Here is a 24,394-nt window from a genome sequence, read left to right as displayed (position 1 = left end):
AGATGTGAGATGTTACAACGGCTAATACACCTTTTTGAAATTTTTTTTTGATACAACCCACCGAATGCGCCGACTTCAAGCTGAACAGCGGGCCATTCCAAAATGTAACCGCTTACTCCATCTTGCCGCCCGTCAACTCCTCGGCAATCGACTTCTGCCTCTTGACGGTCCTGTCCTGATCGCTCATCTGGAAGTCGATGGCCCGCTGCTGCGTCTTCAGCATATCGTTCAACATGGTCTGCACCGTCGGCGGCTGTCCCCAGACGTCCCAGGCGTTGTCGGCATCGTGAGCCATGGACTTGCCCTGGCGCTTCCAGAAGTCCTCGGAGAAGAGCTGGTCCAGGTGCTTGCCGAGCTCCTCCTCGGTCACGATGAACTTGGAGGCATTGATGTACAGCTCCATGAGGGCGTCCTGTCTCGCCTCGCTCTTCTTGGCGGCGAGCCTGGCCGTCCTGGCTTTGCTGGCGTTGGCCTGGTCGTAGCGGTCCTTGTTGGGCGCGACGGAGGCCGTCTCGACGAGGGAGGAGAGGACGGAGCCGCGGGTGAGGCGGTCGTCTGCGCGCTCGGGGGCGACGGCGGCGCGCTGGTGGTCGCGGAGGCGGCGCTGTCTCTCGGTGGTGACAGCCTCGACGCCCTCTTGCTTGCGCTGGTAGAGCCCCTGGAGGGCGATGCCGAGGTTCTCGCGGCGGGACTCGGCCATGCGGCGGCGGTGCTCGAGGCGGGAGCCGGGGGGCGCAGACTTCGTGGAGGAGGCGCTGGTGGGTGCGGGCGCCGTCTCGAGGAGGTACGAGGCTTGGACTTTGCGGTCCTTTTCCTTTGCTGGGAAGACGTCGCGGGGCGTGGGGAGGGTGCCCTTTACGATGGGGGGTTTCTCCTCAGAGGCTTGGGACTGGGGCGGCGTCGGGACCTTGATCCAGTCTGGGTGTTGGGGGGGCACGTTGAGGTGAGCCGCCGTGGAGGAGAAGGGTCGTGTGAGGTTGAGGGAGGCTTGTCTGGGGACGATTGTCGTCGGGAGGCGCGTCAGCCGCGCGCAGGAGCATCGTGACGACATTGTGGCCAGTCTGATGGTGATCAGGCCGTAGTCGCTGGGTGTAAATAGGAGCGGGCGAGTTTGGGAATGGAGTCAATTCGTGGCTTGAGATGGCAAGCTGCTTTGCTGTTTGGATGGATGGACCTGAGAATTTCTTGAGGGCGGCCCAGAGTTGGATAGACACACGCTCGGGTGTGTGGTGAGTAGCAGCTTTTGCGCCTCCAAACTTCTCCTTTGCTCAGTTGAGTTCCCGGTCTCTGAGGAAGATGCGAAAAACGGCCAGACACTTGGGGTGTGAATTTTGGAGCTGCAGCTGTGGAGGACACCCCTTCTTACCTGTGGCACCGCTCATTGGCCCCTCGGTGCAACGGCGGTTGTTCGTCCCGAAGTGCTCCAGAAATTTTCAGCAACTCCACTAAAAAATTCCCAAGGGACCCCACCACCCGCAAGAGAAAGAACTTCCTTTTCACTGCGCGCGAAGCTCCAACCTCCTTCTCTCAATCCTCTCTAAAAACTTCACCGACTCCAACTCCCGCCCAGTCTCCCCCTTCCTCCCTTCTCTTCCAGTCTTCCCCTTCCTTTTCAATAAGGTCGACGACTGGGCGAGTTCGCGGTCACACAAAAAAGATGGGAACCGGAAAGAAAGAGGCGAGCCGAAAGGTTCGCCAGGGCAAGACCGGCGATGGCATGGGCAATGTCAAGGTCAAGGGCGAAAATTTCTACCGGTAGGTCCTATCCTCTGTACCGCATCCATGCCATGTTGGCTCGGTATTGTGCGAACGGTTTACTGACTTTGCAATGTCTACAGCTCTGCCAAGCGGGTGAAGCAGTTGAACATGTACAAGGATGGCAAGCCGCAGCGCAACGCCGATGGAGAGATCACCAAGGCCGCCTCCTTCCAGAGCCGAGAAATCCCCAACGCCCGGATCGATCCCAACCGCAAGTGGTTCGGCAACACTCGTGTCATCTCCCAGGAGAGTTTGACGGCGTTCCGGAGCGCCATGGCGGAGAAGGCCGCGGACCCTTACTCGGTCCTGCTCAAGAGCAACAAGCTGCCCATGTCCTTGATCAAGGATGGTGCCGACAACGTCAACGGTATCAAGCAGCACCAGGCCAAGATGACGATTGAGACGTCCTCTTTTGGAGACACGTTCGGGCCCAAGTCCCAGCGGAAGCGCGTCAAGATTGGCTCCGGTTCCATTGCGGATTTGGCTGGCGAGGTCGACAAGGACCTTGACAAGTTCAACGAGCTCCAGGAGCGGAATAAGCTGCTCAGCGGCCAATCCGGTGGTCCTGACGAGGATGAGGGTCACGTCACCTTGTCGATCGAGCCCATCTTCAACAAGGGTCAGAGCAAGCGTATCTGGAACGAGTTGTACCGTGTGTTGGATTCTTCTGACGTTGTCATCCACGTCTTGGACGCTCGCGACCCTCTGGGAACGAGATGTCGCAGTGTCGAGAAGTACCTTCGCGAGGAGGCACCTCACAAGCATCTCATCTTTGTCTTGAACAAGACGGACTTGGTGCCTACCAGTGTTGCTGTAAGTTTTTTTCAAAATCGTTTTTTTCATCCCCCCCCCCCCCCACCCCCCATCCCATACCCCAGTGTCTTTGTCAGGAAGCGTTCCGCACTCTTTTGAGTGCTTACAATGGAAGTTCTCCGTTAAACACTGGGAAAATCGAGGGCTGTCTCGCTGTCCTGGTCCTTGGATCAGGGCTGATGGGGTCCGTTTTGGATTTCCTATCATGAGACAGAATTGCTTCCGATGAGTTGAAGTCTGCCAGTGCTCTTCCGAGCCTTTCGATGGTGGTATTTCTTAGTAGTGAAGCATACATACTTTCAAGATGATCTTGAGTCTTCAATGTTTTGCTTCCATGCAGAAGCTAACTTGCTACAGGCCCGATGGGTGAAGCACTTCTCCAAGGACAAGCCTACGCTGGCGATGCACTCTAGTCTGACGAATCCCTTCGGTAAGGGTAGTCTGATTGAGCTGCTCAGACAGTATGCCAAGCTCCACAGCGACCGCAAGCAGATCTCTGTTGGCCTCATCGGCTACCCCAACGTCGGCAAGAGCTCCATTGTCAACACTCTGAGACAGAAGAAGGTCGCCAACGTTGCACCGATTCCCGGTGAAACCAAGGTCTGGCAGTACATCACACTCACCCGCAAGATCTGTAAGTCATCGTCAGCTCCGTTTCGACATATCTGGGCATGGAACTAATTCCACATAGACATGATTGATTGCCCCGGTATCGTACCGCCGTCGCAGACCGACACCCCTCAGGATCTTCTCCTGAGAGGTGTGGTTCGCGTAGAGAACGTCCACAATCCCGAACAGTACATTCCTGCTGTACTCGAGAAGGTGAAGACACATCACATGGAGAGAACATATGGACTCAAGGGTTGGACCAATCACGTTGAGTTCCTCGAGATGCTTGCCCGAAAGGGTGGTCGTCTTCTGAAGCACGGAGAGGCCGACTTGGACGGTGTTGCCAAGATGGTCCTCAACGACTTCATGCGCGGCAAGATTCCTTGGTTCACTCCTGCGCCTGTTGAGGAGGGTGCGGAGACAACAGAGGGCATCGAGGGCCGTGGTGGCAGGCTTGGCGAGATGCCGCAGAAGCGGAAGCGCGACACTGCCGATGTGGCCGAGAGCGTCGCCGATACGTCAATGGGACCCTCCAGTGACGAAGAAGAAGGGGACGATGAGGAGTTTGAAGGTTTCGGGTCTGACAATGACAAGGCTGAGGGCGATAAGTCCTTGGCCGAGGCATCTGAAGACGCAGGTGAGGCCTCGGACGACATGATCCCGCTGGATGAAGTATCAGACGACGACTCTGCGAGTGAAAATGGTGGTGACGGCGCTGCCTCGGAGACGAGCTACAACACCTCGGTCCGTGCTGCATCGCTCCGCAGTGCCAGCAACGCCTCGAAGAAGAGAAAGACGAAGACGTGAAATCAGGCGAGAACCTGCTAGATGAATCTCTTCCGCTGCGACGCCGAAGTTTCGGCAGCCTCACCTGCACAGGTGGGAAACGGCGAAGTCCACTTGGGTTGGGGCTGACTCGGGGGGGGGAAAACAAAACAAAACGAAAGAGCGAGTTTAGCTGGCACGTTCCGCAATCGGGGACGCCCAGGGAATCGGAAGGCTTTTTTCTGCCGTGAAGAATCACGGGCCAGCCCAGGGCAGCCGTTTCACGAAACCTGAATGTTTCCAGACATTGAGGCTGTCCAGCGTCGGCACCTGATTGCGGCTCTGCCGTAGGACGCAGATCCCGGATTTCCGCGCTTCCCTGTTTCTCCAGCTCAGCACTGGCTTCAGCCGCGGGATGTTTCCCAAAGCTTGTTGTTCCCCCGCCATCTCTCGAGGGATGTGACGCTCAGCGATGTTACCGTATGATACCCCCCATTGTCCGTCTTGAATGGCAAGTTGCCATCTGTGGACAGACGTTGTCTATACCCTCAAGTCTCTTCACGATAAAGAGGAGGCTCTCTCGGTTCAGAAAGAACCGAACTAGACACAAGAATCTAGAGATAGAAAACCCAATGGCCTGATTGCCCGCCAGTCGGTTACAATACACAAACACTTGATTCACCGATGAAAACTTTGTTCCTTTGCCTCCCCCTCATGTTCCCTCTTTCGGCTTCTGTCGTTCGCTTCGTCGCTTGCCTCGCCGCATCGTCGACCCTTGCAACTTGAGCACAAAAAAAAAGACATCGGCCGACGGAGAAAACGGGGATTCGATGACGTTGTTTAAAGTTCCGACGTAAGGTTCCTCGTCACGACTAAGCAGGAGAGTTTCCCTCAACTTCTCCCCGTCTCAACTAGCGAACCTGACTTGACTCTCTCCCAATTGAAAGTCAAAAGTTTTGTGCTTGCAAAGAAAGGATTTCCTTCTTTTCATCTAGCGTTAAAACGGTCCCTTTCCTTCTTGGCTCTGCTCTATCTGGGACCACCACCCTTCCCTCCATCTCGATTGGAAAAAGAGAAGTGTAGTCGACGATCGTCTGAAGAATATGAGTCGTGAGCAAGGTTTATGTAGAGTTCTTACAACGCCCTTTTCTTAATCGAGACTCGAAGTAGTCAACAACCACACGCACACACGGCATCGCAACATCTCTTTGGAGGAAATATTCCGACGAGAAGGCAAGTCCGTCGACCCCACGTGGACCGTGTAATCCGATGTTTTTGTTTCTTTCGCCCTCTTTCTTGTTCCTCTCTGCCTTGGTTCTTGCTTTCTTCTGGACAGCAAACACCCCTTGCCCTTGCCTCATGTAGGTACTTGCCTTACCTTACCTTATACATCACCTTCTCCCCGTCGCCTAATGATTCGAACATCGTGGAAACCAAACACGCCGGTCTGTCCGTCACACCCCTCCTCCTCCTCCTACTCCTCTTGATCTCCTCCCCTCACTTTCTCGCCCACCGGTGTGTGCCTTCCTTACTCGGATTTTCTGCTCTCGGGTAACTAGTCAAGTCCAAAAAAGACTATTTCGTGTTCGCCATTCCTGTATGCGAGGATGGGGTGTGTATTCGTGTGAGAGGGAAAGGGGAGGATGTTTTGAACCCCGCCTCGTCTTTCCCTTTCGTAGAACGAGGAACTTCGGCAAATACTCAAAAAGCTTTAGGAGGGGTTCTACTAGAAAGCATAAAAATATGAAAGTCTTCCTCCCGCTAGAGGAGTTAGTCTTCTTACCTCTTCACCCCTTTTCTTCTTTTATCCGAACACCAACCCGCCCAGCATTCGCTTTTTAGTTGCGCTGGATCAACAACCAAAAAGAAGGATCAAAAAGGCTTCTGCTTTTTTTGTGTAAACCTTAGCCAGCACATCATACTTTTTTTTTCCCCCCGGAACACGGGCCATCGTCACGAGGTTATTACTTTACCTCGGAGCTCTGGGTACGGTTGGCGAGTGACCGTTTGTCGTCATCACTATCACCACCACCACTACTACTCCTAGTCTCTCGTAAGCGGAGCAAGTCCAAAAACACCACACACACACAGACACAGAAAAAGAAGAAGCAGGAGAAGATGCGTCTTTCTTTAGTTACAGTCGTATCCCTGGCCACGAGCTCTCTCGCTCTAGCCCTTGTGCCCAGGGAGACTAACAACACCATGGACCTGGAACATCACCCCGGAGGAAGTGGAGGTGGAGGAGGCGGTGGTCGTGGCGGTGGAGAGTGTAAGGGTGGTGATAAGCCACCTGGTATGCCCGGTATGCCTGGTGGCGGCGGCGGCGGCGGCGGCGGTGGAGGTGGAGGTCACGGAGGCGGCGGCGAGGGCGGAGGTAAGCCTGGTGAAGGTGGCAGACACGGTGGAGGAGGTGGTGGGAAGGGCGGCGATGACTGCAAGGGCGGGCACGGAGGCAAGCAGCCGCCTGGTATGCCTCCCGGTATGCCTCCCGGTATGCCTCCCGGTATGCCTCCCGGCGGTGGCGGCGGCGGTGGTGGTGACAAGCCTCCTGGTATGCCCGGCGGAGGTGGTGGAGGCGGCGGTGGCGGTGGTGGAAAGGGAGGAGATGAATGCAAAGGCAACGGAGGCGGCGGAGGCGGAGGCGACAAGCCAGGCGGTGACAAGCCCGGCGGCGGTGGAGGAGACAAACCCGGTGGTGGCGGCGGCGGCGGCATGACGGAATGCAACTCGTTCCGCATGCGAGCCAAGGGCTCCGTCTCGGGCTGGGTCGGCCAACTGGACAGCGGCCAGCTGAGAATCGGCCTCGAGCCCGTCATCCTCCGCATGGAAAAGGGCGAGATTGTCGATACCCGCCGGCGCGGCATGTGGTGGACTCGTAAGTCTTTAAACCCCCTTCCCTCTTCCCCCCGTCACAACACGAACTTTCGAAGCAGGTGGACTGACATATACGAACAGCCCCTACCGAGACGCTTCAATGTGATCAGGGACAGAAGCCCGACAAGGGCTGGAGCGCGGGCTGCGACGGCCGGATGAAGTTCCAGGACCAGGCGCGGTACTTCCAGTGCGAGGCGGAGGACCAGACGTATAACCTGTACAAGAAGAACGATCAGGGCGTCAACTGTGGTGAGATTACGCTTTATATGAGCGGTTGTGGGCGTGGGGAGGGTGATGGCATGGGTGATAAGCCTGGTGGTGGTGCAGGTGGTGGTGGCCATGGAGGTGGAGGGAGGCCTCCTGCGAATGAGACTGCCACTCCTCAGAACGGGAACAAGCCTATGCCGCCTCCTGGAAGGTGATTGTTGAGGCGAAGGCTCTCTAGAGCTGAGGATGAGGCTGGCGATGTGTGTTGAGCACACTCAGATTGACTGAAGCCTGGTATAGAAGGCATCAGTTTGGGATGGGTCGCTTCAGGGTGGGACGATGAGTTTATTCACGCTTTGGAAGCAAGATGTACCGTATAAAGTAATACAGGGGGAGGGGCTTTTCATAATCAACACATGTACTCATTCTCATACTCATAAACACTTCGTAACGATCTTGATGGACTATCCAGACCTGAACCTTTGATGGCCTGATTCCCAAAGCAGACCTGATTCTCCAAGCGAGAAAGAACTTCATCCAAACTCCATATCCCAGGTAAAACTCCAATGTCCCAGTTACTGACGACTCCAAATCAGTCCTCAAAATCCAAGTCGCAATATTCAAAGAGGCCCTCTTCATCCTCGTCATCCTCGTTCGGAATACCCAGAGCAGCATTGGCCTCCTTCATCCAAGATGGCGCCGGACCCAAGCTAGGCGTCGCAGCCGGGGCATACTCATCGTGAACCATGACAGACTCCGGGCCCTCGCCAAGCCTAACACCCATCCAGGCGTTCTTTCCGGTAGGCATGAACCGCCGGTCCTCGACTTCCTCAACTCTAGGCGGGGGCATGCCCGGGCTCTATCCGGGACCAAACACCCACGAGGCGGCGCTCGACTCTGCAAAGCCAGTGAACTCGCCCTTCCTGCCCCACTGGGCGGTACCCGTCTCGGAGGGCTCGGCAGTGAGGATGTCCTCCTTGGTTTGCAGGTCGTACGTGACCATCTTACCGCGGGCATCGGGGCGCGTCTCGGCGATGGGGTTGGGCTCGCCGCTGCACGGATCGATGAGGCAGGTGAGACGGCCGATGTCAAAGGGGCCGCGGTAACCGTTGTGGGCGAGGGTGCGCGCGTTGCCGACTCTGACTGCGATCTCCTCTTGTGGTGAGATGATGTGACCGAGTTGAGGGCTCTGAAGAAGGTCCAAGTTCCAAGCAGGGCCGGGATTTGCGAGCAGGTCGTTCGGGGGCACGGAAGGAGGCGCGTTGCTGACTGAGAATGTGTTCATGGATGCGAAAGCGTTGAAGAGTTCGTTTGTGGACATGGGAGGAGGCGGGTAGCTGAACGAGGGGTCGAAATTCATCCGCATTTCGCTCTGAGCCGTATGGTGCAGGCTGCCCTGATGTCCGCGGGTTGTAAGGATAAGCTCATCACTGCTCGACTCGTCGGAGGTGCTCTCGAGGGACGGAGGAGGGAAGTTGACGCTTCGAAGGGCAGACGGGATCGGGGGGCTACTCGAGTTGAAAGGCTTCTCCGGGCTAGTAACCTTGACGACACTAGCTCTTCGGTTCTTGTCCGTTTCTTTATATCAGATGGTAGTTAGTGAGACGAAGGGAGAAGTGAGATGTGGGTGGGTAGGGATGGGATGGATCTCACGAAGTCGCGCCTTGAAAGAAGGCCGCTGTCCGGATGAAAGCGCCGCTACCATCGGATTCTGCATCGGACGACCACTGGGGCTGAATGTGGACACACTCGCTGAGATTGATTAGCAGAAACACGCAATAGGTCATGAGCTCGGAGGTGAGACGTACGCGATGGGAGCTGCGGAGAAGAGAAGTTCATCGTCGAGGACTGAGGGACCCCGATTGGGCCGACGGGACTTGAAGTAATGTATTTTGCTAGACCAATTTAGCGATAAATTCGTCAGGTAAAAGGTTTTGACTAATGGGATGAGACTCACGAAAAGAATGTTGTAGAAAGGATGGCGGTATCGTCTGGCGGGATGGAGTTGTAGATGGACTCGCTATGTCTGATCAGCCAGATTTCGACCCTGCAATGGAGTGTTGCGATTGGAAAAACGTACAGGAGCGGAGCTGTGAAGGTGAAGGTGAAGATGAAGGTCCCGGGCTGGGACGTGGAGGAGTCGGCACCTGGCTGCTCGGAGCTCTGGCAACAGGAATACTCGCAGGAGCAACCATGCCGCCACCGCCAAATGGGCTCACGCCGACGACAGGAGCACTCTCAATCGTGCCATTTTTCTGATCCTATAGTTATGTCAGCGTCCACTCCATTTTTGTCGAGAATTTTCGGATTTCGACAAATCTCGTGGATTCTATTTCTCACCGATGTTTCGACCCGATGGTTTAGAATCCTAAGCTGTGTATGTATCTGATCTCCTCGCTTCTGGGCCCCATCTTCACTCGCAGATCTCGTATTATTCCGGTTCAGACTTTCGAAAATCTTGGCCCGCGTGAGAGCCTTCAGTCTCTCGTTGTTGTCCATGGCGAACACAAGAAGAAGACTTGAGGTACTTCGAGTAACGACTGGTAGTATCTCGGGACCCGAACCCCACTAGGAATGTTGCGTATCGTAGATTCTGATGCTGGTTAGCTCTGATCTCTTCAAGACTCTATCGCTTCGTATTCCTGTTGGCGTTTGATTCGGTCTAGATGACTTGCCTTGAAGAAGGTGGAATATGATAGGAAGATGAAAGGTGGGAGAGGGATAAGAAGGAAGAGGAGATACGAAAAAATAAGAGAGAAGAGAACGTGGGAGGTTTGGAGCTTAAGGGCATGACCGCTTAGTCGTAAATCACGACCAATTGTCTAGGCAAGTGAGGTGTTGAAGTAACAGACATAACTTCGAGAGGAATCGTGGATGCCGTGGAAGAGTCTTGCTGCGAACAAGAAGGAACAGCAATTGGCTAGTACGTTTGTCTTGGGTCGCCGTGGCCATGATCCTTGCCACCCGAGTTTGTTGAACAAGGGGGCATGAGGCCACGGAGTTGGAAAACGTGGATTCTCTCCGAAGACTTACGTCTGTTGCCGAGACAAGACGATTCTTCAAGTCAAGTCAAGTCAACGCAGGACTTTACTTGAGACAGATGTGCGATTCTGATTATGACTTTATGCAGAAGATGACGAGTAATTTCCAACTACAAAGCGAGATAAAGACGGAGCAAGTGATATATCGGGGCAATTGACGAAATTAAGTAGACGGCCGCATACCGAACATTCCCTTTTGTTCTCATTTTCTCGAACGTTTCTTTGTACATGGAAATTCGCTACATATTTTCCGACATATAGAAAGTCTTCAGAAAAAAAGGGCGGGAACATGATGGAAGTAAGAAGAGGCGACCTGAGCCTTGTTGTGACCTGGCAGTCCTCGAACTTTGCATCGTACTTGAGGTTCTACAAACCAAAACAGAGACATATTGTGTCTTCACCATGTCTATCAAGATATCTCAATCACTTGTGATGTGATGAAGTCGAAGAAACAACGCTCCTCGCTCTGAAAACTCTCATCATCATCCAAGTCATCAAAAATGGTCTCCAGCTCCAACTCAAATGTGCCAATTCTTCTGTAAGCTGGTACACCTTCCAACGAACGTCCCCGGTTGGGCTCAGCCGGCCGTAGAAGTAAACCGAGTACAGTCCAATCGGCAGAGTACCCACGCACTCTCTTGATCTCCAGAGCCATGTACCCCTCAGAGTCGCCGGCCGTCTTTGCAGACTTGACATCTACTTCATCTAGGCAATCAAGATGACAACTGATGTTTCTAGTATTCATGAGCCGGATACCTGAGTCAATAACGTGCTGCAAGCTCTGAGGACTACTTATATCAAAGACATCTTCTGGGTCGTTCCCCGAGTCTGCTGTAGGATGGTTGATGAGGGTAGCCGCAGCGAGTCTCCCGCGAAGTCTAAGCCGACCTGAATCGCTACGGACATCACCATATGGTGCTTTCTGATTCACCGGCTCGGCAGCAATAGACAAGACTTCAGCGTGGAAGACCTCCGTTGCATCCGTCACATCGCCCTCGAACGTAGGGATTTCCCAACCATCACCCAAAGCCATGTATGCTCTCACACTGCTATCAATAGCAAACCACGACCACGAAGGCCCCTGAGAGACCACAGGCCGATTCCGTCGCTCATCCTGTTCTACTCTCCAGAGCAACTCGTCTCGCATGCTCCTTTTCCAGAGACCGGCGGCGTACTCACCGCCAGTCAACACTGCGAAGCGCTCCGCAACCCCCGACATGGCCACAGCACGGTCAGTATTGAAGGATAGGTTGCGGCTGGTGTAAATGTCCACCAGAGCACCCCACGGCGATGGTGTCTTGGAGCAGAGACCCCAGCTGAACGAATCCTGCCTCAGGTCATTGGGCTCTGCAATCTTTCTCCAGCCGTCGGTGGCACCCTCGCCGACGTCGAGGCCGTATAGCATGTCGTTCCCGGTCACTGACAGGATCGGCTCTTGACAGCTCCATCGAGTCTGCCGAGACCCAAACTCGACAATCCTGAGAGACAAGAGACGCTCTTGGAAAGTCCATCCTCGCTCGTCGATGGGTTCGTGGCCCGTCTCCAACTCAGCCAGGGTAATCGATCCAATTTCGCCCTTTTCTGACTGCCATGAGAGAAGGAACGCCTGGCTAGATTCGATGTCTGAGTCCCTGTCCTGAAGAAACCCTTCCCACGCAGTCTTGGCCCTGGATGCCATAATGGTGAACGACGCTTGACCGTAAATGTAAGGCATCTTGGCAATCTCCAAAATCTTCTCGTCGTTGCCTTCATTCTGGATGATGCAGAGAGCATCGACCCAAATATACTCGACTCCGAGCTGTGCGCAGACCTTGACGGCGTCTTGTATCGTCCGAGGCAGCTTCTCAAAAACAATGTTCTTTGTGAATGCTTCTAGCGTAGACGTCTCGCACTTCACCGTCTGGTTGCCGCCCCAGCAATAGCTCAACGCCGCAAATCTCGGCAAAGGATTGAGATTCGCTGTATCTTGCAACCGCAGCGAAAAGCTTACTCCCACAGAGCTTGGATCAATGTAGATCAGCCTAACGGGCCTGAGTGTTGACGGCCCAGACAGTGTCTTCAGCTCCCGACACTTTTCATGCTTATCCTCGCACTCTGCCAGCCACGACTTGACCATGGGCAGACAATACGCGGGATCATTCTGTATCGGACGCGTCCAGAATTCCCTGGCTGCCGGATTATCATGCGTCGTAAATATCTGTAGCTCTTTGACCGTCCTATACGAAACCAGCTTCGTGCGCGGGTCCCAGAGACCAAAGTATTCTATGGTTAGAACATCCGGCGTGTGGTCGCCACCCATGCGGAACGGGGGATTCGTCTCGGCCACGAGGACGTAGTCGACGTACCCGTCACTATGGTTCTGGACGACGTGGCGCATGGAAGGAAGCCTGTAGTCCGGGTCCTTGTCAATCTGGCCGTGAAACTGCTCAAGCTCCTCTAGGTCCATCTGATAGACCTCGCCGGATATGTTGTCGACGCATTCGCCTAATTCTGGTCGTGCGATGCACTCTCCGTCGAGGATCCAGTCTATAAAGGCGCATGTTTCCTGCTGGACGACAAGGAGATCTGTGAGGTTGGTGTTGAATACGATCTTGTTCCACCTTGCGTCGTGTCTGTCGCTCCGGTTCCGATGCGGGATATTGGCTTCGGCGCGGATGACGAGGAGTCTGCGACACCACTCGCAGGAGTGAGGCCGGGATGACGGGGAGGGCATGATTGGTGAAGATTTCACGTTACCGAGGTATCATGGTGTTGGAGGGGCACTGAGCGCGAACCCGGCAGCTTTTGGCCGTGATAATGAGCTATTGGGTTGATTTTGTAGCCCTATCATCGGCAAGGGGTGTGGACTAGATGGAATCTCATATCCAATAGGCACTTGGCAGTTGATGCGAGAGTGTGGATGCCTGTAGACTCTTATGCATGTCAGACAATGTACCAGCGGCTTGTCAGTTCAAGAAAAGTCAAGGAGTGGTCTCAGCTACCACCTAATCGAATCTGCGAATAAACTCTGCATCGTCGACATGGCGATGAAGTTCTGAAAATTTCTCCATTGGCTGAAAGTGTATTCATTATGATTACTATTTCAAACCGCGATGACCTCACTTCTTGAGAAGATCCTCAACCTGCGAGGTGATGTCTACCATCGGGAAACTAGTCCTATTCCCAGAAGTTGAGCCGGCAACGGGAGCATCCGCAAAGAACTCCTCAACCATGAACAGACTGTCGCCGATTTGCACCGGAGCAGTGACAATCCCTCCTTGAGCATCAGTGGAATTATTCGGTACCGTACCAAGGTGCTCAGCAGACTTCCAGGACCCGTCCTTTGACCGTAAAACAGTGACGCCTTTGGTATTCTCGGCAATGAGCAACACCTTCCCACCGTACCTCGGTGGAAGATAGATGGCATCGGTGCCCGCTAGCGTCGTATTCGGTGACCTGGGCACGAGCACGGGAGTGCCTTTGTCCGCTTTCATGTCGAAGCGGTAGATCTGGGCGTCCTCGTTATTATTGGATAGCAGGATGTTGCCGGTGGCCGCGAGACCTGAGAAGCCCATTTTCGTGTGGTCGATTTTCGCAGGGAGGTACCACGGGACGACAGCAGAGCCCTGGCGGTCGACTTTCATGATTGTTCCCGGGAACGAGCCAACAATGTAGGTGTTGCCGTGGGTGTCGTGCTCAATATCCTGGAAGCCGCCGTATTCTCCTTTCGTTACGGCCGTGATGTTCTTATTCCAAAGGACCTGCTTCTTCGCTGGGTCGTACTGGATGATGAAGTTATCACCCGATACGTCTTTGCCGGCGGTGTTGAAGGGGGCGGCAGCGTCGACTACGATGGAAACTAATTTGGTGCGAGTGTCCACTTGCACACCACCGATGTGCAAGGCAGGGTTGTGTGTGATGCCGTCGAACGTTAAGATGTCGAGGACGGTGTCCTTGTAAGGATCGTAAACTACAACGCTTGCGTTGAACAGTGATCTGGTCTGTAATTTAGCACCATGGTTGATATGTAAATTTTTGATAGAAGCTTACCCGAAATAGACGATGCAGTTGTTGACGTCCCAGTCAGCATTTTCGGGATAGAGTTGGTACTGCTGTATGACGAAGCTTCCCTTCTTCAGAGGCGGACATTGTCTCGTTGGCTTCGGCGAGCTTTCTGCTTGAGTAATCATGCACAGAAGGAACGTAATAGCTACTACTGCTAGGTAATTGAAGCTACCCATTGTGAACTGGGTACAACGCCGCGGGCGTCACAAGAAGCTGCAGAAAACGGTCGGAATGGAATAAGAAAGACTGAAGAGGGAACCGACACTCAGGGCATTTCAACAACCTATACGGGTCACTACCGTTTAAGTATCATCTTCAGATGATGATAATGGGTCAAGCGGTCGACTAGACTCCGCTCTCTCAAAATGTAGGTGGATACGGCTTGAAAGAGTTGTCGCTGCTTGTTTATTCATATAAATGCCTGCCTTCTAGCCTTGAGTAGAGATGTTGAACGCTACATGGTGCCTTGGACAGGACCCCGGATTAGAAGGGATGACCTTGGATGACTCGAACCCATCCGGCACCGTCCCTGGGTGATAGAACCGGCAGTTAAGAAAGCATTGTCTGGGCGTTTGAAGTGACAGGCAGGTTCCGGATGTCGACATCGGCAATGGCAAGACGCACAAGCTTTGATCGGAAATTGGATGAATATCGACTCGTTCTTCAGCGTCACATTGTAGCCGCTCAAGTTGCGGTGTTCAACCATTGAGTTCTATAGTACACTGTTTAACACTATCATTTTACATTACTACAGAATTATTATAGTATATGTAAACGTGACCCTACCCTTAGGTTTTCGTACTATTTAACCTTAGCTCTTTTTATAAATTAATCTTTCTTTCTTTCTTTTTACCCTCTCTCTTTATTAAAAAATTATTAAAATTATAATTTCAATAACTAGCTTATTAATAAGCTAATATTATTATTTAAAAATAAATAACTAACCTACTTTAATTTATAAGTATCAAAAGCTTTATTATTACGGAAATAGTAATAATACTTAGAATATTTACTAAAATTATAAAACTTATAGTTATCTAATTAGTACTCTAAAACTAGTACTCTATAATATAAGAAATATATATTGATATTTTAATGAATATAAGGGCTACAGATGTTTTATAAATATATCTAGAGTCAGTGATTTTCCACGATTTTAATGATATATTTATAATTCATAAATACAGGTACCATAGGAGTTACGTGCTTAAGAAGTTACATGGTAATAAAAGGCTCAACTGAAGTACGTGTCACGGGCTGGAGCCCGGTTGAGATCTCCGGCCTTGCCGGAGCCACACGAACACCCCTCTGCTGGGAAGCTGTCCGACCGCGACCTGTAATAACCGATTATTACATTGGATTATTACATTCGCTTATGCTGCAGGCCGGAGCCGGTCGAGATGTCCGGCTTTGCCGGAGCCACCATTCTGCCGCAGTACACCGCCGAGTCCGGGCACATCATGCCATAGCTGTACGCGAACCCCTGTAATTCCTCCTTTTCCTCCTCAGCTTAGAATAGTCAATCGACGGCACCTCTACGTTGAACATGTCGTGGATTATCGTGATCATTTTTTTTTGTCTATGTTGCGTTCTCTCCTTTCCAGATGCAGCCAGGAATATCCCTCATCTGAGGCACCTGGATTCCTGCATTTTCATTGGTTGGTCTCACCCAGATTATTATGGGTTCAGATTGCTCGTTCTGGTCCGAGCATACCCGCCCAATTCCACTTCCGCACTTCAACAGAACAAGCCTAGGGGCCAGCCCCTTACACTTATAACTTATATAAAAACCTTTTCTTCGATAATAAGGTACTTGGAGTTCTTTAGTAGAGTGACTGAAAATTAGGATCCGGTTAATAATAACTAATAAGTAAGTGTTTGCCTCGCATGGATAGCTTATAGATGTAATATAAGAAGCTCAGCATTGAAACGTAGTAAAAGGGGGCTTTGCCCACACGAGAAATTCGCGAATTCGCGCTGGCCCACCTGAGAATGGGATTGGGATGTTCGACGAGCCTTGCAATACTCTCCATGACGGCCATTAAGTTTGCAGCAAGGTTCAGCTGTCGAATTTCGTAAAGTTTGACGAAGCTTTGGGGGGAATGTCCACCAATCAGTACAACGTCAAGCAAGGCAGCGCAACGTGGAAATAGGGATGAGATGTTGGCTGAGCACCAAATGTATGGTGAAGGCGATGCTGATAGGATTGAGGTCATGAAAGGGGCCAACTATGATATGGACGTTAATTACCATTAGAATATGGCAATTGATGAAAAATACTGGATTGATCAAAAGTCCATATTCGTAGAGCTTTGCAAGTTGGAGCGAGTGTTCCTTCCCGCGTCCCTCAGCTCCTTCCTGGTGCAACGTTCGGACCCACTTGGCGCGGTGTTAAGCTTCTGGCCCTTTCTCGCTAGTTTATCCATAAGGGACAGCGCTAGGTAGTAAACGGCAGGTGAATAAACGAATAGCGGGTCTTCGGCGTTAGGCTGCCGGATCGCGGGGATGCTTCTAGCGGGGTGTATCTGGGTACCTTATTGCACGGTTCTTGACTGCTTCATTTCTTCCCAGGTTCTTTTTCTGATAATAAGTTTCTTTTTGTGCCATCGCATCATGAGCGCGACAACCCTGGCTCGATAAGAAGATGAATACCCTCTTATCAACACCACTCCGTCCCATTGTTGACTACTTACCTTACTGGTTCTCGCCCTTTGGTAAGATTTCTCAGGTCTTGCTAATCGCCGTTGCGCGTCTCCAGGCGATTATTCAACAAGTGGTCAGCACTTGGAACTCTATTCCTACCCATCACCTTGCCAAGACTTGCCAATGAAATGACCCGAAAGCTCATGGTCGGCCATCGGGCGAAAACTAGCAGGCCTGGATCCCGTCTCGTACCTCTTGCATCTAGGCGGCAGCAGTGAGACACGCATCTCGACCTTCACCAGCTTCAGCTTCAGCTTCCTTGCTTCAGACAAGGGCCTCAATCATTTACGAAGTCCAATAACGGAATAGACCGTCTCGGCTACTCTTGATCAAAGCAGTCATCGTCACATCGGCCGCTACCGCATCTGCCGGTGCAAGATCGATTGGGTCAATTCTTCGATGGTCATCCAGGACGGATTCACAGAGCACAAGTTTCATCGCGAACTTTACTACACCAAGCCTGGCACAAAGCGTAGGAGCAAGTTCGATGAGATGGGCCGTCTACGAATACCTACCGTAGGTACACGATGCGCCTCGGCTGGTCTCCCCAGCCAGCCACACATGGACGGTGGACGGGCCATAGGGTTGGCCGCTGTTTCCACTCGAGATCGCCGGCATTCAAGGGGGGTCCCATCTATGATGGTTGATCTGGGTCGAGCCATGTTATGGGCTGTTACCTAGGCACAAGCCACTCGGCATCGCCCCTGAGAAAGCTTACTTCTCGCCGCTCGACCGTTCCCGCATGTATTCGTGCTACCCAGCCACTCAACGTTGTGCACTGCAATTTGTCAATAATCGGCCTCCCTTTTCAACTTATCTCGCCTCTATCTCCCCAGACTGCACGATAAGCCTTACTATGCGTACCTTACCTCGCCTTTCCGAGTGGACCAGCGAGGATCATACAATGATATTCCGTACAAGTCAGAGATCGGACGGCCCGTCCCACGTAGCGGGTAGCGTACGATGGCTCTAGTAGTTCGGCGACGACTCCTCAGAGAAACAAATTGCCAGCGCGTTTCTGCTGATTGCCAAGACCCTGGGCAGGGTGTTTCGCAGCATGCCCATGCCTAGCTCTCCGAAGCATCTCTTTCTGATATGCAGAATCGGCGCTTCTGCAGGCTGACAAGTCGGTTGTTGAATGCAACGCCAAATCTGTACCTATGGCCGTCGCACAAGTGTTATCTGATATTGCCAGCCACTGCAAGAGAAGTGACCAGTTGCAGCTTTTTCCATCCCAAGACATGGCGTACAATGTCACCCACCAGGATCGTCTTATCGTCTGCCTCCTCGGATCCTACATATTTCGTCCGTCGTGTCGCATTTCACAGACGTCTTGGGCCGGACTGTTACTGTCTTGCTTTCTGTTTCGAAATTGATCCTCCTCTTTCCTCAAACTTTCGTTTTCAGCGTTTCTAGCGGTCTGCTGTTTGAGTGACATCCGCGCTTCGATATCACACATTCCACGCTTTCTTGTACCAGCCAGGTACATACAGCCGACTATCCTGGCTGCGAGACCTGCAATGAAGGCAACTGTTGCACCAGATAGAGTTGCGGAGTCGGCTTCTGCATCCGATGACGAGACCGTAGTCGCCGTCCAAGATGGGGTCCGGTTGAACGCCGCGGGCCACAGGGATCAACTAAATCGCCAATATGGATTCTTTGGACTGGCAAGCATGGCTCTGACGGTGGACAACGCCTGGGTCGCCTTGGGCTCGTCTATTTCCGTGTCCATTCGTAAGTTTAAGCCGCCTGTTGCTTGCAAGTCGGACGTTGTAACGAGCCGGGATCAATCTAGTCAACGGTGGCCCACCCGGTATCATCTACGGCCTTCTCGTCGCCGTCTTCTACTACTCCCTCATCGGTTTGAGTTTATCAGAGGTATGGTTTTCTCATCCCAGTCCTTTCTTTCCCTCTCTTATTTCGCAAACACTGTGAATCACGACGCCTAACACCTTTCTCCAAGCTCGCGTCATCAGTCCCCACGGCTGGCGGCGTCTACCACTGGGCCACCATCGCCGGCGGTCCTCGCTGGGGCCGAGTCCTCGGCTTCTTCACCGGGTGGATCAACTTCTACGGCTGGCTCTTCTCGCTCGCGGCCCTGCTGCAGATCTCGAGCAATGTCGCCGTGAGCATGTACGCCGTCTGGAACTGGGACACCTACGTCAGCCAGCCCTTCCACGTCTTCATCGGATACCTCATCATCCTCTGGGGGTGCGCGGGCTTCATTGTATTTGCCAATAAGTACGCTCCGTATACCCAGCAAGCCGGAACACTCTTCGTCTTGATCGGCGGCGTCGTCACCATTATCGTGCTGGTCGCTATGCCGAAGCAACACGCGAGCAATCACTTTGTATGGGGCTCTTTCGACGAGAACAATGCTACGGGCTGGTCAGGAGGCGTTGCCTTTCTCCTAGGCGTTCTCAATGGCGCCTTCACGATCGGGACGCCTGATTCGGTCACGCACATGGCTGAAGAGATGCCGCATCCCACAAAGGATCTCCCAAAGGCGATTCTCTTGCAGATATCCCTGGGCTTCGTCTGTTAGTCAACAGTCTGTCAACATGTTGAACCCACAACTGACTTTTGATAGATGCCTTTTGCTTCGCCGTTGCGTTGTCGTACGCCATCACGGACATTACAGCTCTCCAAGGCGGTTTCAACTCCTTCCCGCTGACCAACATTTACGTGCAAGCCACGACGAGCAGCAGTGGAATCCGGAACCCAGGCGCAGCGTTTGGTCTGCTCTTCATCATGCTGGGCTGTACGCTGACGTGCTGTGTGGGCTTGACTTTGACCGTAAGCCGCCCATGCAATGAGACCCGGCGATGTCCCAATTGCTAACTGTTTCTCAGGTTTCACGGACTTACTGGGCGCTCGCACGCGACAATGCTGTGCCCTTATCAAATGTCTTCGCGCAGGTCAACGAGCGCCTGAGTTGCCCTGTCTGGTCAACCTTGTTTGTCTGTACGTTGCCATGTGCTCGTCCTTCCTCATCCTCAATCGTCTAAAGACTAATATGAATATTGATTTAGGTGTCGTCGCAACCGGACTGGGAGCCATACCGCTCGGTAGCTCCGCGGCTTTCCTAGCACTGGCAAGCTCGTTCATCATCCTCACATCCGTCTCATACGCCATCCCATTCGCAGCAAACATGCTCTCGGGGCGGAAGTACTTCCCTCGCGGACCCTTCCACCTGGGCAAGGCGGGGTACATCATCAACGGACTGGCCGTGCTATTCATCATCTTATTTGATATCATGTTCTGTTTCCGTAAGTTTTTGTTCCTTCCAAAACTTTGGCCACACCCTGACGTGAGCATTAGCATTCGTGCTGCCCACGACAGTAGCGACGATGAACTGGAGTGCCGTCATCTTGGTGGGAACGGTGGCGATCACGGGGCTTTGGTGGGTGGTCCACGCGGTTCATCATTATCCTGGACCCAAGGTGATGGAGCTTTACATTGCCACAGACGGTGTAAGCCCAGTTGTTACAGAGAAGAACACGACGGCTGTGGCTTCGTCGGAGTTGAAAGAACCTCACGCATCGCAATAATGGAGATACTGGAGCTTATTAGAGTGAGCGGTAATGGATGAAACTAAAGACCTGATGTATTCAGTTTATCTAGGCTATTATTGAAGCTAATTGAGAGGAAGAATCCAAGACCATTTGTTGATGTATTCATCAAAGCAGACCGAAAACCACACCGAGAGCTCCGTCGAAGAGCGGTGAATTGCCCAATCAAACACAACCAAACTCATCTTACGATAAGGTACGTACCCCGGAATGGATGCGTCATGGGCCCTTGCCGTGCTTATCGATAAGAATTCCATCGTTTGCCGCAACGAATCTCGAGCTTCCTCGGTCGCATTTCTCTCTTTCCCACCAATTCTCCCAAAGCGATTCTCCCGTGTTTGCCTCTCGACTTTGGCCCGCCCGCCCGTCCGCCCGTCCGCCCGTCCGCCCGTCCGCCTTCCCACCACCACACGAACAAGATTCGACACAATGGGCTCATCCTCTTCAAAAGCCGCGCAAGGCGCCGCGCGCAAATTCCCGACCCGCGCCCCGGGCGCCGTACCACCACCGTCCTCCGCCGCGAGAACAGCTCACGCTGCCCCTCCGACGCAGCCCGCGCAGGCCCGGTCACAGGCGAAGACGGCGACACTCAAACCAGAAGGTCAGTATTCCCTTTGACATGCAGACTTCTTGTACGATCATGACCCCAAAGCTGACCACCACAACCCAGACCTCACAGCTAACACCACTACCACCACAAACCCCGAAGTCACCGCCGAATTCTCCTCGCGCCTCCGCCAAATGGGCATCGTCCAGCCCAACCCAACCTTCTCCTCCACATCAACAGCCAGTCCCGGCCCCGGCCCCGGCCCGAGTCCTCACGCCGACCTAATCCAGAACCCCGGCCCTCTATTCCCCTCCACCTCCCGCAACGCAACACTCGGCACCCTCGAAGCCCGGCGCCGGCTCCAGCAGGAGGCCGACGCCGAATTTGACGGGCTTGGACGCAGCAGTAGCGGCGGGAGGGAGTTTTTGGATTTGAAGACGATTGTTCAGATGCACCTGATGCGCGAGAGGGGATACTCGCCCGCGGAGATTGAGGCGAGGCTGGAATTGAAGGCTGGGGTTGTGGCGAGGTTGGGTCGGGTTGGGATCACGTCGCCTGCTTGATGAGGCAAATCACACATGAAGAAGTGGTTTGTTGATGGAAAGATTTGAAGGATGTATAAAAAAAGATGTAATTTTAGGTATACTGCTCTACGAAAACCGCAAAAAAAAAGCTCCCAAACTCCTCCAATAGTCTTGAAAAATAATTAACGACTAATCATCAAAAGAAAAAAAAGACCCAAAAAGACCCAAAAAGAAAAGTCATCAAAAATCGCTTTTTCCTTTTTCCAGTCATTACTCTTCCGCATCTTACCAGGCGCAGTGCCCGCCATCGATGCGCAGGTCACTGCCCGTCATGAAGCTGCTGGCGTCGCTGAGCAGGAACACGGCGGCGCCGCGGTACTCGCCGGGCTGGCTGAGCCTGTTGAGCATGTTGTGCTTGGGCCACTCGATCTTGCGCTCCGGGTAGGTCTCGAAGAGCGCCTCGACCATGGCGGTGACGATGTAGCCGGGCGAGATGGTGTTGACGCGGATGCCGTGGGCGCCCCATTCGGCAGCCAGGTTACGACTGAGCTGGAGAACGGCGGCCTTGGAGGCATTGTATGCGCTGTAGTTGCGTCGTCAGTCCAAAACTGTCTACTTGCGGAGTTTGTATATGTGGTAAAAAGACTTACGGGCAGATCAACCCCCTGTTGGCAACGGTACCGCTCATGCTAGCAATCAAGACGATGCTGCCGCCGGTGCCCAGGCGAACCATCTGGCGCGCGACGGCCTGGGCGGTCATGAAGGAGCCCGTGACGTTGACGCCCATCATGCGGTCGACGTCCTCGGCCTTGTACTCGAGCGCGGGGGTCTCCTGCTGGATGCCCGCGGCGGCGATGAGGCCGTCCATGCGGCCGTGCTGGTTGGCGATGCCCTCGACGATGTCGTTGAGCTGGGCGACGTCGCGGACGTCGACCTGGTGGTAGGAGAGGCTTGTGCCGAGCTCGGCGTTGGCGCGGAGGGCGACCTTTTCAAAATCGGGGTCGGGGGTCGGGAGGCGATCGATTGCGTGGACTAAGGGGTTCGGTGTTAGTATTTGGCTGTGTATTGATGTATGACACATATGGAGAGTTTGTATCCCCAAGGAAGGGAGATATAGAGAGGGTTGCTAGGTAGAATCGCTTGTTTACCTATTGCGCCAGCTTCGAGGAGAGCCTCAGCCTGCGTGAGGCCGAGTCCGCGCGCGCCGCCGGAGACGACAATGACCTTGCCCTGAAGGCTGAACTCGGGGAGGCCGCGGGCGACCTGGGGTGTCGTGGCGCCGAGGCCGAGGGACTTGGGGGTCGAGTGGAAGCTCCTCTCCTGCGCGACGAGGGGGTTCGCGGGGGCCACGACGGGGGCTTCGACGGGTTGCACTGCGAGTCTGGGAAGTTTCCTTTGGGTCAGATGAGGTACAATTAGACGGAGCGGCCGGACGCGGGTTAGGTACCGTGACATGTTGCTGCTGGCTTCAACGAGAGCTGCGGGAGACATTTCTGCTGTGTTTTTGGTGTGTGTGTGTGTGTGTGTGTGTGTGTGTGTGGATAGGCTTCCGGGTTTGGAGAATGGAAGGGAAGAGGCCTTTCTTCTCTTGTTGGCTTCTTCGAGTATTACGTTGCTGCGGTTGGTTCCGTTGGAGTAGGTTGATGACGGAGGTGGTTGATGGCTAGTTAAGACTAAGACGGACCGAGATAGGAGGGTGTATTGGACCAAAGGTGTTGATGGTTGGTAGTCAATGGGACTGGTAGAGCTTGTTGGTTGTCTATAAGACGAGAGGAGTGATGATGATGATGATGAAAAGTGTGTGTGATAGTGAAGAGAGACTAAGAGGTTAGGACACCATCGTGAAGTCGTCCTCTTATACATCGTCGAGCTCTACCTTTCACCCTTTTTCTGATGGGCTGAGCTTCCCCCGCACCCACCACCACAAACCCACGTCTCGTCTCATTGCCTCCCACGCCTCTTTCTCTCTCACCCCCCCCTCCTCACCGTCTAAGTTCTTCCCGTCATGCCATGACCCTTGGCCCATGCCCCCATGGTAAGATCAAGATCAGCAATCCCGAGCACAATGGGCATCCGTTTAGCAACCAACTGGCTAGCGCCGGCCGAGGCGGGCGAAGGAACAAGGGGATGGGATTGGACTGATGGGGAGCTTGCGTTATGGTGAGCTGTCTAGGATTGTCTATACTAGGTCGTAGGTATCGCTCTGCCGGTTCCGGAAATGGACTGGTGACGAGACGTCGGGCTCGGTCGTGTGCCGTCAAGTTACCAAGTACTGCAGTGTATCTAGTGTCTAGTAAGTATGGGTGTGTGAGTGTGAGTGTGTGTGTGTGTGTGTGCAATAGGTATCCGTAGTGTCAAGCTCGAAGCTCCCTTCGCCTCATCTTTTCTTAGAAACGGAACCCCTGGCACCACTTCTTTCTTTTTCTTTTTGCTGCTCGTTGGAGTCTCTGCGGGACCTGCAAAAATCTAAGGTTTGTTCATCCACGCCGGCGGGTACGTTTCGTTGCATGCCATGGGCAGCATGTGCAGCAAAGGGCTCCAGATTTCTCTCCCTCATCGAGACCTCATCGAGGGCTAGAACCTTCAAAGATGGGTCTGCGATGTCCGAGACAGGTCATGCGGGATGTCAGATTTCAGAATAGAGATTGGAACGCCCCCGCCTTGCCCCCGTGTTCCCGTGTCTCTGTCTCTCTGTGTGGTCCTCCCCCTCCCCTGGTTCCAAGCTGCTTCCAAAAGCTCCGGGAAAGCAGTTGGATGCGCTCCCGCGTGAGAGAGAGTCTAGTCTATGCTGGGGGAAGAACATGGGAACATGGGGGCGGGCAATCGGGAATACTCCACCTTTGGACCCCTCCGCGCGGCGGAAACTCAACCGGCTGCCCGCGGTGCGGAAAATCGGTTGGTTTACCGAAAGAACCACCACCACACTTTATCACTTTT

The 24,394-nt window shown here is 53.4% G+C and overlaps 9 protein-coding genes across 9 annotated transcripts; 4 read left to right on the top strand and 5 right to left on the bottom strand.

The window, feature by feature from the left end:
• Positions 1-112: 112 nt before the first annotated feature.
• Positions 113-1,273, bottom strand: BDP81DRAFT_410291 (uncharacterized protein; the record flags this gene model as incomplete). Its single annotated transcript, XM_060589117.1, has 1 exon — positions 113-1,273. Exon 1 carries the CDS (start codon positions 1,049-1,051, stop codon positions 113-115), a length of 939 nt encoding a protein of 312 aa, XP_060439993.1. The 5' UTR covers positions 1,052-1,273.
• Positions 1,274-1,657: 384 nt separating this feature from the next.
• BDP81DRAFT_330772 (NGP1NT domain-containing protein) lies at positions 1,658-3,987 on the top strand (the record flags this gene model as incomplete). The annotated part of the gene is made up of 4 exons (XM_060585446.1): positions 1,658-1,755; positions 1,839-2,571; positions 2,929-3,205; positions 3,263-3,987. 4 exons carry the CDS (start codon positions 1,658-1,660, stop codon positions 3,985-3,987), a joined length of 1,833 nt encoding a protein of 610 aa, XP_060439992.1.
• Positions 3,988-6,147: 2,160 nt separating this feature from the next.
• On the top strand, positions 6,148-7,241 carry BDP81DRAFT_398951 (uncharacterized protein; the record flags this gene model as incomplete). Its single annotated transcript, XM_060588521.1, has 2 exons — positions 6,148-6,820; positions 6,901-7,241. 2 exons carry the CDS (start codon positions 6,148-6,150, stop codon positions 7,239-7,241), a joined length of 1,014 nt encoding a protein of 337 aa, XP_060439991.1.
• Positions 7,242-7,510: 269 nt separating this feature from the next.
• Positions 7,511-9,525, bottom strand: BDP81DRAFT_410288 (uncharacterized protein; the record flags this gene model as incomplete). Its single annotated transcript, XM_060589116.1, has 8 exons — positions 7,511-7,862; positions 7,908-8,585; positions 8,680-8,778; positions 8,835-8,921; positions 8,984-9,046; positions 9,107-9,189; positions 9,246-9,287; positions 9,367-9,525. The coding sequence occupies 8 exons, from the start codon at positions 9,523-9,525 to the stop codon at positions 7,619-7,621; spliced, it is 1,455 nt and encodes a 484-aa protein (XP_060439990.1). The 3' UTR covers positions 7,511-7,618.
• A 751-nt stretch (positions 9,526-10,276) lies between these two features.
• On the bottom strand, positions 10,277-12,780 carry BDP81DRAFT_410287 (heterokaryon incompatibility protein-domain-containing protein; the record flags this gene model as incomplete). The annotated part of the gene is made up of 1 exon (XM_060589115.1): positions 10,277-12,780. One exon carries the CDS (start codon positions 12,778-12,780, stop codon positions 10,477-10,479), a length of 2,304 nt encoding a protein of 767 aa, XP_060439989.1. The 3' UTR covers positions 10,277-10,476.
• A 385-nt stretch (positions 12,781-13,165) lies between these two features.
• Positions 13,166-14,287, bottom strand: BDP81DRAFT_484572 (uncharacterized protein; the record flags this gene model as incomplete). Its single annotated transcript, XM_060595108.1, has 2 exons — positions 13,166-14,042; positions 14,097-14,287. 2 exons carry the CDS (start codon positions 14,285-14,287, stop codon positions 13,166-13,168), a joined length of 1,068 nt encoding a protein of 355 aa, XP_060439988.1.
• Positions 14,288-18,334: 4,047 nt separating this feature from the next.
• Positions 18,335-20,365, top strand: BDP81DRAFT_464948 (choline transporter; the record flags this gene model as incomplete). Its single annotated transcript, XM_060594216.1, has 7 exons — positions 18,335-18,548; positions 18,610-18,692; positions 18,778-19,354; positions 19,405-19,610; positions 19,667-19,778; positions 19,847-20,083; positions 20,136-20,365. The coding sequence occupies 7 exons, from the start codon at positions 18,335-18,337 to the stop codon at positions 20,363-20,365; spliced, it is 1,659 nt and encodes a 552-aa protein (XP_060439987.1).
• A 584-nt stretch (positions 20,366-20,949) lies between these two features.
• Positions 20,950-21,619, top strand: BDP81DRAFT_115254 (uncharacterized protein). Its single transcript, XM_060581534.1, has one exon. It carries the CDS (start codon positions 21,128-21,130, stop codon positions 21,494-21,496), a length of 369 nt encoding a protein of 122 aa, XP_060439986.1. The 5' UTR covers positions 20,950-21,127; the 3' UTR covers positions 21,497-21,619.
• Positions 21,620-21,742: 123 nt separating this feature from the next.
• On the bottom strand, positions 21,743-22,912 carry BDP81DRAFT_464947 (short-chain dehydrogenase; the record flags this gene model as incomplete). The annotated part of the gene is made up of 3 exons (XM_060594215.1): positions 21,743-22,040; positions 22,108-22,489; positions 22,606-22,912. 3 exons carry the CDS (start codon positions 22,910-22,912, stop codon positions 21,743-21,745), a joined length of 987 nt encoding a protein of 328 aa, XP_060439985.1.
• Positions 22,913-24,394: the final 1,482 nt, after the last annotated feature.

This window comes from Colletotrichum phormii, assembly GCF_030913505.1.
Source record: "Colletotrichum phormii strain CBS 102054 chromosome Unknown BDP81scaffold_26, whole genome shotgun sequence".
Classification (NCBI taxonomy): Eukaryota; Fungi; Ascomycota; class Sordariomycetes; order Glomerellales; family Glomerellaceae; genus Colletotrichum; species Colletotrichum phormii.
The sequence above is the reverse complement of the archived record's forward strand: the minus strand, read 5'-3'. Positions and strand labels throughout refer to the sequence as shown.

Excerpts from the sequence above, each read along its gene's own strand:
- BDP81DRAFT_115254 (XM_060581534.1), top strand. The coding sequence starts at position 21,128 with ATGGGCATCGTCCAGCCCAACCCAACCTTCTCCTCCACATCAACAGCC.